The 15,705-nt window shown below is 41.8% G+C and overlaps 1 protein-coding gene across 1 annotated transcript; it reads right to left on the reverse strand.

The window, feature by feature from the left end:
• Positions 1 to 1,038, reverse strand: LOC308495153 (melanoma-associated antigen B5-like; the record flags this gene model as incomplete). Its single annotated transcript, XM_081043075.1, has 1 exon — positions 1 to 1,038. One exon carries the CDS (start codon positions 1,036 to 1,038, stop codon positions 1 to 3), a length of 1,038 nt encoding a protein of 345 aa, XP_080899201.1.
• Between the last annotated feature and the right edge of the window lie 14,667 nt (positions 1,039 to 15,705).

Here is a 15,705-nt window from a genome sequence, read left to right on the forward strand (position 1 = left end):
TCAGATATCACTAGGGCTGAGAGAAGCCGGGGCCGTGATATCATGTCCGGCTGTGGCACCAGTGGCAGCTCTCACTGCCTCTATGGCTCGTGCTCTCTCTTCATCTCTCAAAGCCTCTTCATACCAGAATGGTAAAGCACTAGGGACTGTATCACCACCCTTGGCCAAGAATTCCAGGACTTGCATCTTGCTTGTTTCAGCGCGAGCTCTGGGGCCCCACAGAAACTCGTACAGCGCAGGATCGCTGTCAGGTACCTGGCGGTACTCCAGATACTCTAGCTGCACCAGGTCTTCGGTAATGAGCTTCCTGGGCTCCCCATAGATGAAGTGCTCCCTCCCCGCGTATACTTTAAGCATATTCAGGAATTTCCAGATGTCTTCCTCAGTGGCACAGTTGCCCTTCATGAAGATCACTCCCAGGATATTCATGAGGAGACCTGTCTTTGGTAACCCGTTGCCAGCATACACCCTCCCATTATAGGGGAGGTTCAGTTTGCTGACAAGGTCATATGCGTGGTTACCTGAGTCGACTTCCTTTAAATCAACTGCAAAGACGGCCTCAATACGATCAGAGGCTTTTTTGATGATGTCAGCAAATTGGTCTTGGTTAATTTCGCCCACAACCTTCAGCATGTCTTCCTTCAGAATGGGCTCTTGCATTTCATACTTGCACAGGAGAAAGTGCTCCAACAAATCCACTTTTGTGGTTAGAAGATCACTGCCTGAGGTCTCAGGAGATAGGACCTCAGAAGAACACGAATGGTCCATATCTTGACTTTTATCACCTTTTTCAGATCTTTTGTCAAAAGCAACTGAAGAGGTAATGGTGGAAGACGAGGATCTCCAAGACCCGTGGGAAGTGCTGCTTGTCTCAGTAGCTGATGGCCTTTGAGGATCACCTTCCAAAAATGAAGAGCAGGAGGGGGTCTCCTTTCCCACTACTGTAGCTTCCTGAACTCTCTTGAGACCTTCAGAGTGATCACTGGTTTGACTGTGTTTCTTATGGGCATTGACCTTACTCTTCTGTCGCCGAGGCATGATGACACAGGTCAGGCGCAGCAGGCAATGGTGTGGGCAAAACAGGTGATGCCAGCACCTGGAGGAGGGAGAACGAGATGGTGTGACACCTCTGTGGTGAGATTCCACCGTGTCTTTAACCAATGGTCTTTAAGGCTCTGAGGGCTGTCAACGCTCTGGGAACCCACAGGGTTCCTCTCTGATCAGCCTGTCTGCTGAAAACCCTGTACAGCAGCTAAGAGCATACCTAGGACAGAGCCACACAGCCCTTTCTAGATGTTATTGGGGCGACAGTAGGGCCTGTCAAGGGGATCCCCTTTGTCCTGGGTTTCAGAAGTGCTCTCAGTTCACATTCAGGATGATTATGTTAATGATTGGCAGGAATCCCTCCCCCACTCCCCACTGTGGTTCTCAAGTTGCCACGTAAATCTTCAATGCCACAAGAATGAAGACATGGTGCTTCTGGTAGAGAGTGCACCCAAAACTGACATCTCTCTGGGGCCCTCTCTGTCCTACGCTTTTTGGAGTCCTCAGTTGTCATGGAGAATGCTCACGTGGTTCCAGGTAGGGACTGAGAGACGTCCTTCCTGCTGACTCTTGGCTTTACCCTCACCACATGTTCAGGGTGGTGGGTGGTCCCTCAGGCTTCACTCAGTTTCCTGCCTTGGCACAGCTAGAGCCAGGGTCTCCTCTCTCTGCTTCGGGCCTATCTCATACTAACGTCAGCACCTACCCGAGGGCCGACAGGAAGAATAGAGTTTCGCCTCCTCTGGCTGCATTGGCCTGGCTTCTCTCAAATGAAAGAAGCAAGAACGAGTTGAGGTCCCCTCGTGAATGCTCCCACCGGGTCTCACGCAAATCCTGTTGGAACGCCTGGGTGTATCTAAGATTCTTCCCTCTGCTGAACTGTGACTGCACCACTCAGACAAAAGCCTTCACTCACTGTGATTCCCCGAGGAAGAATTAAGGGGCACTTCTCCCTGGCAAAGGACTGGGCCTCCTTGAGTGACAGTAGTTAGGCATACTGAGGTCCTCGCTCTGAGTTTGGGGTGAGTGGTCCGCGCAGTGATCATGCTCCGTAACCTGACTCTCCACTGACCAGGAAATCCTCCCTGTGCTGACGTGCTGCCAGCACCTGGGTCTCAACCCCCTCATCCTTCTACACAAACTAAGAAGGAACCTCATGCTTTACACCTGCCAGGACCCTTGCAAAAAAATGACCCCTCTGATGGCCTTGCCAGCCCCTTGGGCCTGGGCCCCTATCCCCATGATCTTCTCACACAAAGTTAGAAAGCACGTGGGGTTTCACACCCGCCGGAACCCTCCTATAAAATGTCGGGCAGCGATCCGCACGCCCCAGTTCTGGGGCCTGGGCTCCCCGCACTCCTCACTGGGGGTCTGACCGTCAGTGTCTGGGGCCCGCGATGTCCCCCTCAGCTGAGCCCAGCCACAGTCCACCCTGCCTGGCCGAGGCCTTCATTACCGGACCCCGCGCAGGGACGCGAAGGGCTGTGGGCCTAGCAGCCATTTTGAAGCCTCCGGTGAGTAGGGGTGGGGTCGGGGTGGGGCAGGACACTGCCTGGCTGCCTGTTTCCAGAGGGGAGGGGTCGAGGTGGTCTGGGCAGGTCCCCGCAGTTGTACCTAAGGACACTGAGGACAGCTAGCGCCCTGACGCCCACAGGATGACAGCCGGACTCCTCCTTCTGCTCCCCGCACCCCGCAGCACAGCGTTGGCACAACCCTCACCGGGTGGGCGGGGAGAAGCCTGGCTTCCTGGCAGTGGGCGGGGCCACTTCCGGTGAGTGGGGCTGGGCGGGGCTGCGGCACGGGAGGGGGTGGGGGTCTGGGGGAGAGCCCCGCAGGACTGGCCCTCAGGAGCCTGGTCTGCACTCTCAACAGGTCCTGGGGCTCCTCCTTCTGCTCCCCCGAGTCAGCTGGCCTGGGACCCATGCTCTCTTGTCCCTCAGACCCCCAAGGAGGAAATATTTAGGGACCCGAGCCAAGCTGCCATGCGTGGGGCCGCCCATCACTGACAGTAATGGGTGACCCCCCGCCGTCCTCTCTGTCTTCCCTTGATGCCTTGTAGCTGCTGGGCCACCTCCCCTGTGTCGCCCTGCGGCCAACCTCTCACATCAAAGACTGCAACTGCCTGAGACTCCTGCTGTGTGTGCTGGTGCACCCCACCTGGCCCTCCCTGCGTGAGGGCTCCCAGAGATGGCTGCAGGGTGTGAGAATCCTGGGGGCCCCCGTATTCTGAGGTAAGGAACTTGCACTGTACTGTATCATACATAGCAGGCCTGTAAGTCATCCCTTGTCTAACTTAAATCCTTCCTTTCCTAAGTTCCTCTAGAATCACGTGGAGAAAGTGGGGTGCCCATTAGCCTCATAGCTCTGCCTGGGGCCTCTGTTGGCTGACATCGGTGTTATTGCTGCAAGTTTCTGGACCAAATTTCTGCCCTCATGTGCAAATGCTGTGATACTTGCTATTCTTGTTTAATCCACGCCTGAGCTTGTATTAAGGTGATGATTTGAAAAGCACAGTCCTCATCTACTAACAAAATTTCAGATGGTCATTGTACAACCTCTGGACTCACAGTGTCCCAAACAATTCAAACTTTCATCCTGATATTACCCCATGGCCCTGGAACGTGGCTGTGAGGTCCTGTGTTGGGTTCTTTCAGGGAAACATGAGAAATTCATACTCCCAGGGCACACGGGAAGAAACAAGGCCCAAACTTTACAAACTTTCCTCCAACCATCCCTGTCTTCTACAGGCCTGTGTCTCCTTCCTGGCACGCTACCAGCTGCCTCCACACAATTACTGATTCAGTACAAGCTTAGTGCCTATCTGTGGTTTCTCATTACTTTTTTACTGCTATTATTGTTGTTGGTGGTGTTGTTTTTATCACTTCTTTAGTTTTTGAATGGTTGATTTGGGACCCAGGAAACAGCAGCCCAAGTTTGGTCGTCATCTTGGAAACTATGGGTAAGGCTCTAAATCTGTAATCCATTTAAGAATGTTCATTTTTACAATATTCTGTTCCCCTGGATGGACGATTCAGGTTTGATCTTTAAAATCTTTCCTTCAACCACTCCTCTCAATCTGACTTTATTTCCGGCTATAGAATAGTCTCAGCTTCAGAGCACTCTCCTACCTGCCCACACAGAGGTTCTAGTTAAACACTGACTTTGAGTACCCCAGGGGTAGTCATGTTTTTTGTTTTACTGTTGTTGTTAACATTGCTTTTGTTATTCCTTAATTTTTCCAGGGTCGATTTGGAGTGTGGGAAACAGCAGTGTGAGTTTGTTTATCACCTTTCCAGTTATACGTAAGGCAGTAAGTCTGAATACATTAAGGAGTATTGACCTATTGACAATATTCTCCTTCCTGTCAATAAATATAGTATACTGCTCTCAGACTTCTTTTTTCTCAGACATACTGATAAGCCTATCAGTACGTTTTTATAGGTCTCGTAAAGAACTTGTACATTTCTGTTTGATTTTCTATTAGGTATGTTTTGTATAGTATTGTTGTGAATGGCATATTTTCCGTTACATGTTGTAATTTCTTAGTCATCTCGTTTGGCCGGATTCCTGAATTTGCTGTAGTGATCTTTGGTACGTCAGCTTTTCCAAGTTTCCTATATATCTGAATACTTTCTGCAACGAGTTTTAGGTTTTTAATAAGGAGATCATATTGTTAGTATCATTATCTCTTTCTTTTCACTATTCTTACTTCTTATCTATTTTGGTGTTTGTATTCTTGTATAATAGTTTTGTACTGGGTATGTATTTTCATCCAATTATAAACAGTGTTTTTCATACCATATATCTTTGTCATGTTCATGACTCTATTGGGTATGCTTGTATTGTTTCACGTTGAGTATGTTCATAGTAGATTTCACAAAATGGAAATTCTCTGCTACTGCTAAAAGTTATTATCCTGAACTGGTGTGAATTTTTGTCAAATGCTTTTTCTTTTTTAACAATTTTTTTTTAAATTTTTCAATTACAGTTGACACGCCATATTATTATATTACTTTCGTGTGTACAACATAGTGATCAGACACTTATGTAGCTTATGAGGTGGTCACCCCGATAAATCTCGTACCCATCCAACACCATACATAGTTATCCCAATCTTACTTGTTGTCTCTGTTCCATATGCTATTCTCTATTTTCCATATGCCATGACTATTTTGTAACTACGAATTTGTACCTCTTAACCTCATCCGCAGTCCTCCGTCAAAATGTTCCCTGTATGTATGAGTTTTTTTTTTGTTTGTTTGATTATTTTGTTTTTTAGATTTCACACGTAAGTGAAATCATATTGTATTTGTCTTTCAATGACTTATTTCAGTTGGCACAATACCGTGCAGGTCCATCTATGTTGTTGCAGACAGCAAGGTTTCATTCTTTTTTTTAATGTTCCATTGTATGTAAGATGTAGGATTTCTTCTCTATCCGTTTACCCATTGATGGACACTTACTTTGCTTCTGTATCTTGACTTTTGGATGACTTTTGGAAATGGTGTTTTACGTTTCGTTGGATAAATACCCAGAAGTGAAATTAATAGGTCCTTTTTTGTCTCTTGTAATAGCCTTTGTTTTAAAGTCTGTTTTGTCTGGTATAATTATTGGTACCCCAGCTTTTTGTTTGTTTCTTTGTTTGTTTCCATTTTCATGAAGTATCTTTTTCCATCCCTTTACTTTTTGTCAGTATGTGTTTTGCGATCTGAAGTGTGTCTCTTGTAGGCAGCATATGTAAGGGTCTTGTTTTCATATCCATTCAGCCCCACTATGTGTTTTTATTGGAGCATTTAATCCATTTATATTGTAACTAATTTTGATAGACATATAGCAACTGTGATTTTATTAGTCATATATTTTTTTTTTTTTTTTTTTTTTTTTTTTTAATTAATTTTATTGGGGTGACAATTGTTAGTAAATTTACATAGATTTCAGGTGTACAATTCTGTATTACATCGTCTATAAATCCCATTGTGTGTTCACCACCCAGAGTCAGTTCTCCTTCCATCACCATATATTTGATCCCCTTTACCCTCATCACCCACCCCCCACCCCCTTACCCTCTGGTAACCACTAAATTATTGTCTGTGTCTATGAGTTTTTGTTTCTCATTTGTTTGTCTTGTTCTTTTTGGTTTATATACCACATATCAGTGAAATCATAGGGTTCTCTGCTTTTTCTGTCTGACTTATTTCACTTAGCATTATTCTCTCGAGATCCATCCATGTTGTCACAAATGCTCCTATATCATCTTTCCTTAATGCCGAATAGTATTCCATTGTGTATATGTACCACAACTTCTTTATCCATTCATCTATCGAAGGACATTTTGGTTGTTTCCATGTCTTGGCCACCGTAAACAAAGCTGCAATGAACATTGGAGTACACGTGTCTCTGTAGAGAAATGCTTTTATATTTTTGGGGTAGATACCCAGGAGAGCGATTGCTGGGTCATATGGTAATTCTATTCGTAATTTCTTGAGGAACCTCCACACTGCCTTCCATAGCGGCTGCACCAGTCTGCATTCCCACCAACAGTGTATTAGAGTTCCTTTTTCTCCACAGCCTCTCCAACACTTGTTACTATTTGTTTTGTTGATGAAAGCCATTCTGACTGGGGTGAGGTGATATCTCATTGTGGTTTTCATTTGCATTTCTCTGATGATTAGCGATGTTGAGCATTTTTTCATATGTCTATTTGCCATTTGTATATCCTCTTTGGAGAAATGTCTCTTCAGGTCCTCTGTCCATTTTTCAATTGGGTTGTTTGTTTTTTTGTTGTTGAGTTTCATGAGTTCCTTGTATATTTTGGATATTAGCCCCTTATCAGAGGAACTGTTTGCGAAAATCTTCTCCCATTCAGTTGGTTGCCTCATTATTTTGTCAATAGTTTCTTTTGCTGTGCAGAAGCTTTTCAGTTTCATATAATCCCATTTGTTTATTTTAGTTTTTACTTCCATTGCCTTTGGAGTCAAATTCATAAAATGCTCTTTGAACCCAAGGTCCATAAGTTTAGTACCTATGTTTTCTTCAATGCAGTTTATTGTGTCAGGTCTTATGCTTAAGTCTTTGATCCATTTTGAATTAATTTTGGTACATGGTGACAGATAGCAGTCCAGTTTCATTCTTTTGCACGTAGCTATCCAATTCTGCCAGCACCATTTATTGAAGAGGCTGTCTTTTCTCCATTGTATGTTTTTAGCTTCTTTGTCAAAAATTATCTGTCCATATTTATGTGGTTTTATTTCTGGGTTCTCAATTCTATTCCATTGGTCTATGAGTCTGTTTTTCCGCGAATACCAAGCTGTTTTGATTATTGTAGCCCTGTAGTACAAGGAAAAATCAGGGAGTGTGATACCTCCAGTATTGTTCTTTTTTTTTAATATTGCTTTGGCTATTCGGGGTCTTTTGTGGTTCCAAACAAATCTGACGATTTTTTGTTCTATTTCTTTAAAAAATGCCATTGGGATTTTAATGGGGATTGCATTAAATCTGTATATTGCTTTGGGTAATATGGCCATTTTAACGATGTTGATTCTTCCAATCCATGAGCACGGAATGTCTTTCCATTTCTTTGTGTCTTCTTCAATTTCTTTCAAAAATGTCTTATAGTTTTCAGCATATAAATCCTTCACATCCTTGGTTAAGTTTATTCCTAGGTATTTTATTCTTTTTGCTGCAATTGCAAAAGGAATTGTTTTTTCTATCTCTTTTTCTGAGATTTCATTGTTGGTATATAGGAAAGCAATGGACTTTTGTACGTTGATTTTGTAGCCAGCAACTTTACTATATTCATTGATTGTTTCTAATAGCTTTTTGGTGGAGTCTTTAGGGTTTTCTATGTATAGCATCATGTCATCTGCAAAGAGTGACAATTTAACTTCTTCATTCCCAATTTGGATGCCTTTTATTTCTTTCTCTTGCCTGATAGCTCTGGCGAGGACTTCCAACACTATGTTGAAAAGCAGAGGTGATAGGGGACAACCTTGTCGTGTTCCTGAACGTAGAGCAAAGGGCTTCAGCTTTTCACCATTAATTATGAGGTTAGCTGAGGGCTTGTCGTATATGGCCTTTATTATGTTGAGGTATTTTCCTTCTATACCAATTTTAGTAAGTGTTTTAATCATAAATGGATGTTGTATCTTATCAAATGCTTTTTCTGCATCAATTGATAGAATCATATGGTTTTTGTCCTTTATTTTGTTTATGTGATGTATCACATTGATGGATTTTCGAATGTTGAACCATCCTTGTGCCCCGGGGATGAACCCCACTTGGTCGTGATGAATAATCTTTTTAATGCATTGTTGTATTCGATTTGCTAGAATTTTGTTTAGGATTTTAGCATCTGTATTCATCAGAGATATAGGTCTGTAGTTTTCTTTTTTTGTGTTGTCCTTACCAGGTTTTGGTATCAGGGTAATGTTGGCCTCATAAAATGAGTTAGGGAGTACTGACTCTTCTTCAATTTTTTGGAAGAGTTTGAGCAGGATTGGTATTAGATCCTCTTTGAAGGTTTGGTAGAATTCACTGGTGAAGCCATCTGGTCCCGGACTTTTGCTTTTGGGAAGGTTTTTGATGACTGATTCAATTTCGTTACTGGTGATCGGCCTGTTTAGATTTTCCACTTCTTCTTGGTTCAGCCTTGGAAGGCTATATGTTTCTAAGAACTTGTCCATTTCTTCTAAGTTATTAAATTTGGTGGCATATAGTCCTTCATAGTATTCTTGGATAATCCTTTGTATTTCTGTGGTGTCCGTGATAACTTCCCCTTTTTCATTTCTGATTTTGTTAATTAGTGTCTTCTCTCTTTTTATCTTAGTGAGTCTAGCCAAGGGTTTGTCGATTTTGTTAATCTTTTCAAAGAACCAGCTTTTTGTCACATTAATTTTTTCTATTGTCTTTTTGTTCTCTATTTCATTTAGTTCTGCTCTGATTTTTGTTATTTCCTTTCTTCTGCTGACCTTGGGTTTCGCTTGTTCTTCTTTTTCTAGTTTTTTAAGGTTTAACATGAGGTTATTTATTTGGGATTTTTCTTGTTTCTTGAGATAGGCCTGTAATGATATAAATTTCCCTCTTAAAACTGCTTTCGCGGCATCCCAAAAATTTTGGTAGGATGTATTTTCATTGTCATTTGTTTCTATGTATCTTTTGAGCTCTCCTCTAATTTCTTCTTTGACCCAGTCCTTCTTTAAAAGTATGTTGTTTAATCTCCATGTATTTGTGTTTTTTCCTGCTTTCTTTTTGCAGTTGATATCCAATTTCAAAGCTTTGTGATCAGAGAATATGCTTGGTATGATTTCAATCTTCTTAAATTTGCTGAGGCTGATTTTGTGTCCCAATATATGGTCTATCCTTGAGAATGTTCCATGTACACTAGAAAAGAATGTATAGTCTGATGTTTTAGGATGAAGTGCTCTATATATGTCAATTATGTCCAATTCATCTAATGTGTCATTTAGGGCTGCGATTTCGTTATTTATCTTCTGTTTGGAGGATCTATCCATAGCTGTCAATGATGTATTTAAGTCCCCTAGTATAATTGTGTTTTGGTCAATTTCTCCCTTTAGTTCTGTTAGTAGTTGCTTGGTATATTTCGGTGCTCCCTGATTGGGGGCATAAATATTGATGACTGTTATGTCTTCTTGTTGTATAGTCCCCTTTACCATTATGAAATGTCCATCTTTGTCTCTTGTTATCTTTTTCACCCTGAAGTCTGTTTCATCGGAAATCATTATGGCTACACCTGATTTTTTCTGGGTACCATTTGCTTGAAGTGTCAATTTCCACCCTTTCACTTTGAGTCTATGCTTGTCCTTGTAGCTGAGATGTGTCTCTTGTAGGCAGCATATGGTTGGGTTTAGTTTTTTGATCCAATCTGCTACTCTGTGTCTCTTTATTGGTGAGTTCAGTCCATTTACATTTAGGGTGATTATTGATATGTGAGGATTTCCTGTCATTCTGTCTTTAGTTTTCTGGTAAGGCTGTGTCTCCATTGTTTCTTTGCCTTTTTGTTGTTGTCTGTTATTTCTGTGTGGTAGTATTCTATGATGATTCCCTCTGTTTCTTCTTTTATTACAGTATATATTTCAGATTTGGATGTTTTTTGAGTGGTTACCCTTGAGTTTATGTAAAAGAAAGTTTGATATTTAGAGTATTCCAGTTTCTTCAGTCCGCTTACTTTCTCTATTCCCATATTCCAGTTCAGGCCTTTACGCTCCCCCTTTTTATGTTTTGGTTGCCACAAGTTGTCCCTGTTGATGGTGGTCTAATAGCCTCCTTTAGTATTTCTTGTAGTGCAGGTCGTGTATTAGAAAATTCCCTCAGCTTCTGGATGTCTGGAAAGGTCTTTATTCCTCCTTCATATCTAAAGGAGATCTTTGCTGGATATATTATTCTTGGCTCATGATTTCTCTCTTTCAATAGTTTGAATATTTGGTTCCATTCCCTCCTAGCTTGTAGAGTTTCTGCTGAAAAATCTGATGATAATCTAATGGGCTTTCCTTTGTAAGTTACCGTCTTCTTTTCCCTGGCTGCCTTGAGGATTCTTTCTTTATCATTGATTTTAGACAGCTTCAGTACAATGTGCCTTGGTGAAGGCCTGTTGGGATTGAGGTAATTAGGTGTTCTATTTGCTTCTTGGATTCGAGGATCCAGTTCTGTCCACAAGTTTGGGAAGTTCTCATCGACGATTTGTTTGAATATATTCTCTGTTCCCTTCCCTCTTTCTTCTCCTTCTGGTATGCCCATTATTCTTATATTGCTCTTTCTGATGGAGTCAGAAAGTTCTTGTAGAGTTCTTTCATTTCTTTTAAGTCTCAAGTCTCTTTCTTCTTCCCTCTGTGTAAATTCCAGGTTCCTATCTTCGATGTCACTGATTCTTTCCTCTATCTGGTCAACTCTACTACCTAAGCTGGATATTTTATTGTTAATTTCTTCTATTGAGTTCTTAATCTCCAGAAATTCTATTTGGTTCTTTTTCAAGATTTCAATCTCTTTTGTAAAATGCTCATGGTGTTCTTTGATTGTGTTTCTGAGTTCATTAAACTGCCTTTCTGTGTTTTCTTGCATCTCGTTCAGTTTTTTCAGAATTGCGATCTTGAATTCTCTGTCATTTAAATCACAAAGGTCCATATCTCTAAGTTCCTTTTCTGGAGACTTTTCACTTTCTTTCTGAGCTATCTTGTTGCCTTGGTTATTCATGGCAATCACTGATTTACTATTTCTCTTCCTAGACATCTACAGGAGTGTCTTCTGCAACAGGTTGATAGGTATGCGAAGAGCTTTTGGAGTTCCAAAGCTCTTTCTGCACCAGATTCAGAGCCCGTTTGTTTCAGCAGTTCTGTTTACTCCTGCAGGGATCCGCCCAGATAGGTGGGGCCAGGGGCGGGGTGAGTTGTGAGAGGTGGCCCAGAGCAATGGCGGCGACCACCACCACAGCCAGTCCTGCTTCCACAGCTCCCTCCCCTTTGCGGGAACTAGTTGAGCTGCGAATCTGTGTCTGCGGTCCACAGTTCTCAGAGCAGCAAATATTCTGTCCTTTGATCCGACACTGCTACTTTATCGCTTCTAGCACGGGGCAGGTGGGGGCGGGGCGAGCTCTGGGAGGGTAGGGAGGGGGCGGCTAGTCTCCGTGCCTAAGGCTTCCGTTCTCCGCTCGGCAGTGAGGGCTTAAACCACCGATTTCAGCCCTCTTCCCTCAGTCTTTGCTCCGAGGTCTGCCGTGAGCGAGCGTTGGGTTCAGCGGTTTTGTATGCTGCCCCCTCAGCCCTGCGGGCCGTGAGCGGAGCCCTAGCAGTCCGAGTCCTTCCCTCTCCCGCAGCGGCGGTAGTTCCGGGAGCAGCGGGCTCCGAGCACTGAGCTAGGTCTGTGTCCTGCGCCCGCCTGCGGCTCCGTCTCCGCACTTCTCCTCTCCCTCCTCCCCCGCTCGCGCGATTCACCCACCTGGAGGTGAATTCAGTAGTCGGCCTCTTCGTCTTGCCTGTCTTCTGTGCAAGGAGTCCTTTGTGGAGTTATTGTTGTCCGATTCGTTGTAAATTCCAGGGGAGCGTTACAGAGGCTCACCTCACGCCGCCATTTTTTTCAGTCTCTTCAGTCATATATTTTTTTTTTACCTCCTTTTCTTCTTTTTAAAGAAGCCTCTAACATTTCTTGTAACACCGCTTTGGTGGTGATAAACTGCTTTTTCTTTTGCTTGTCGGGGAAGCTCTTTATCTATCCTTCAATCTAAATGACAGGCTTGCTGGGTAGAGGAGTCTTGGTTGTGTCCCTGTTTTTCATCACTTTGAATATTTCCTGCTAATTCCTTCTGGCCTGCAAGCTTCTGTTGAAAATCACCTGACAGTCTTTTGGATGCGAGCTCCCTTGTATGTGGCTGTGTGCTTTTCTCTTGCTGCTTTTAAGATTCTCTCTTTTCCTTTAACCTCAGAGACTTTTGCTTTACCCTTGCACGTGGTCCTGTGGTTCCCCCTTTTTGTGCTAATGTGGTGATTTCCAGTTGACAGTGATTTCTAATGTTAATTAACTGCTATATTGGAAATACTCTGTATTTATTTAGAATGTCTGTCCCTATGTGACTAGCTTTGGCCTAAGTATTGTTTTATTGAGGGATCCTCGCCTGGTGTTTGTATGAAGTAGAGGTAGCCTGTTATAACGGTTGACTAATTCCCTATCGTTTTGTGTGGTTTAGAAGAATTTGCGTGAATCGATGATTAGTTTTTCTTTTGCTATTTGGTGTTAACAAGTACCCAAACCAGGGTGGTCTTGGAGGATTAAAATGCTGCCTTGGGTTGGAGTGTAGTTTCTGTTTGTATTATGTGGATTGAAGATTTCTGTTTCTCTGTGGATCTATTTAATTATTTACAATTTGCTAAAAATGCTCCATTTTACCTCAGTTTTCATATTGAAGATATGATATTTAAATAAAATCCTCTTATTATAGAAATTCTCAAACATACAAACAGTGCAGACAATAGAATAGTGAACCCAATTACCTGACATGCATCATTACCAATCCTCAATTTTTATAAGTAGGATCTTGTTCACATTAAGCTTTAGGATTTTGTTTGGTTATTTGCAGGCATGCTCTAGAGGTAACAATGTGCACTTAGTTAGTTAGGAAATGTCTACTGTCTCTTTTTGGTGATGTTGGCAGTCATCACTCTTATCCGTAAATACATTAGAGACTGCGGGATGTTAATTCGCTAATTTAAAATTCCTTTCAGTGTATAACTGAAATTCTCCTTTAGGTAGAACTGTATTCTTGTCCACTGTTTGTCATCTGGAAATATCGGTAATACTCATTTATAGTGCTCTCCAGATCTGGAGTCTGCTTTGTCTGAAATAAATATGGCTGCTCCAATTTTCTTTCATTTGTGTCAAAATGGTATATCGTTTTACGTCCCTTTCCTTTATCTGTATCTGTATTTGAAGGTGGTTCGTTGCAGGCAATATGTCATGTGGTCTTGTTCTTCCTTTTCTAATATCTGACAATTTGTGTCCTTTAATTAGTGTATTAGGACTACTGACTTCTCAATTAATGAGTGGTATAGTTGGATTAATATCCACCATATTAGTTACTGTCTTCTATTTGTCACCCTTGTTCTTCGTTTCTTTTCTGTCTCCCAGTATTTTGCTACCTTCCCCGGTTTGAATTGTGCATTTTACATTATTCCATTTTCTCTCTTGTTTAGCATATCAATTATACTAATTTCTTTACTTACTGCAGTGGATGCCCTGCAGTAAGTAAAGTTTGAAGTTTCCACATTGATAACTAATCCAAGTCCACGTTCAAACAGTGCACTACCAAGTCCTGTTCCCTATAATACTCGTATTGCTGTCATTCATTTCGCTGATTCATAAGGTGTAATTACTGAGCACACCGCTGCTGTTATTACTGTAAACTGTTTGTTATCTGTTAGATCAAATAAGCAAAAGTAACATATTTTATTTCATCTTCATTTATTCCCTCTCTACCACTCTTCCTGTCTTTATGTAGACCTGAGTTGCTGGCCTGTATCATTTTCCTTCTCTCTGATAAACTTAGTTTAACATTTCTTTCAAAGTGGTTCTAGTAACGAATTACCCCAGTTTTCATTTCTCTGAGAAAATCTTTCATTGTCCTTCACTTTGAAGGATAATTTCACTTGGATGCAGAATTTCAGGTTGGTCCTTTTTACTGCCACCCTTTTAAAGCTTTAGTTCAACTCTCTTCTTATGTGCATAGTTTTTGAGGAGATGGCCAATGTAATTCATATCCTTGTTTCTGTGTAGGGAAGGTGCCTCCTTTTCTGGCTTTTTTCAAAAATTGTCTTTTTCTTTAGTTTTCTCCAGTTGAATGTGATATTTCTAGGTATAGATTTCTTGGTATTTATACTGTTTGGAATTCTCTGAACTACCCAGATGTGTGTTTTAGTGTTTGTCATTAAGTTTGGGAAATCCTCAGTCATCATTACTTTATGCATTTCTTCTGTTTCTTTGATTCTTTCTTTTCCTTCTAGGGTTGCTACCACTCAAATGTGATGCATACCTTTTGTCATTTAAAAGGGGGCCATTCCCTCTCAAAGAGAGAAGACAATAATTCTTGGCTATTCTCCTGTCTTTTTGGTTCTTTCTCTTTTTTTTCTTTGCATTTCAGTTGAATGTTTTATGGACAATTTTTCAAGTTCCCTGGAGTTTTTTCCTCAGCCATGTTCAGTACACTGGCGCGCCCATCAAAGACTTTGTTCATTTCTCTGTTTTATTTCCAGTATTGGTTTTTGATTCTTTCTTAGAGTTTACATCTCTCTACTTACATTACCTACCTATTCTTGCCTGTTGTTCACATTTTCTGTTATAGCCCTTAGCACATTAATCATTGTTATTTTAAATTACTTGCAGGATAATTCCAGGATGTGGGCCATACCTGATTCTGAATCTGATGCCTGATCTGTCTCGGCAAACTGTGTTCTTGTCTTTTATTATGCCTTTTAATTTTTGTTCAAAGGCAGACATAACGTACTGGGTCAAAGGAACTGGGGTAAGTAGGTCTTCTGTGTGAGGTTTTGTGTTTTTCTGGCCCAGACTCAGGCTGTTACTATTGATGGAGCTGTAGGTATCAGAAGCTAAATTTCCTGTGGTGTCCTTGTTTTTATCTCCCTTGTTCCTTTTAACAAATGTCTGAGATGTGCGTTGATGTCTGAGATTGTCTTTGCCTAGTAATCCTTTGTTATTATACAGGAGCTTTGCTGAAGTGGACTTAATGTGTGGGGTGACCAGGCATATTGTATGATCAGATGACTAGGTCTCAGATTTTTAGTGGACCTGTTCCTCTGGTCTACGATTTCACAAGTGCTTTTCAGTTTGTTTCACCCCTTAGGGAAAGGAAGTTGAGAGGGCTGATAGTTGGGCATATCCCGTCCCACAGATTGTTTAGGCTCTGGTGAAATCCTAGCCAGTTAGCTTCCGATAAATAGTTTCTCTTTAAATGGGCCTTTTTATAAAGAACAGGTTGCAATAGGCATTTTTAAAACGGATACTTTTTTTTCCCTCTGCTGAAAATACAAAGGTGAGACCTCGTAGGGCTCCTGGAGGTAAAACTCACAAAAGTTTAGGAGTCCCTGTTAAAATGGACCTGCCTGGAGTTTTTACATCTGAAGCTAGTCTACACTGAGCCTCCAG

This window comes from Rhinolophus hipposideros (genome assembly GCF_964194185.1).
Source record: "Rhinolophus hipposideros genome assembly, chromosome: X".
In the NCBI taxonomy this organism is placed as follows: domain Eukaryota; kingdom Metazoa; phylum Chordata; class Mammalia; order Chiroptera; family Rhinolophidae; genus Rhinolophus; species Rhinolophus hipposideros.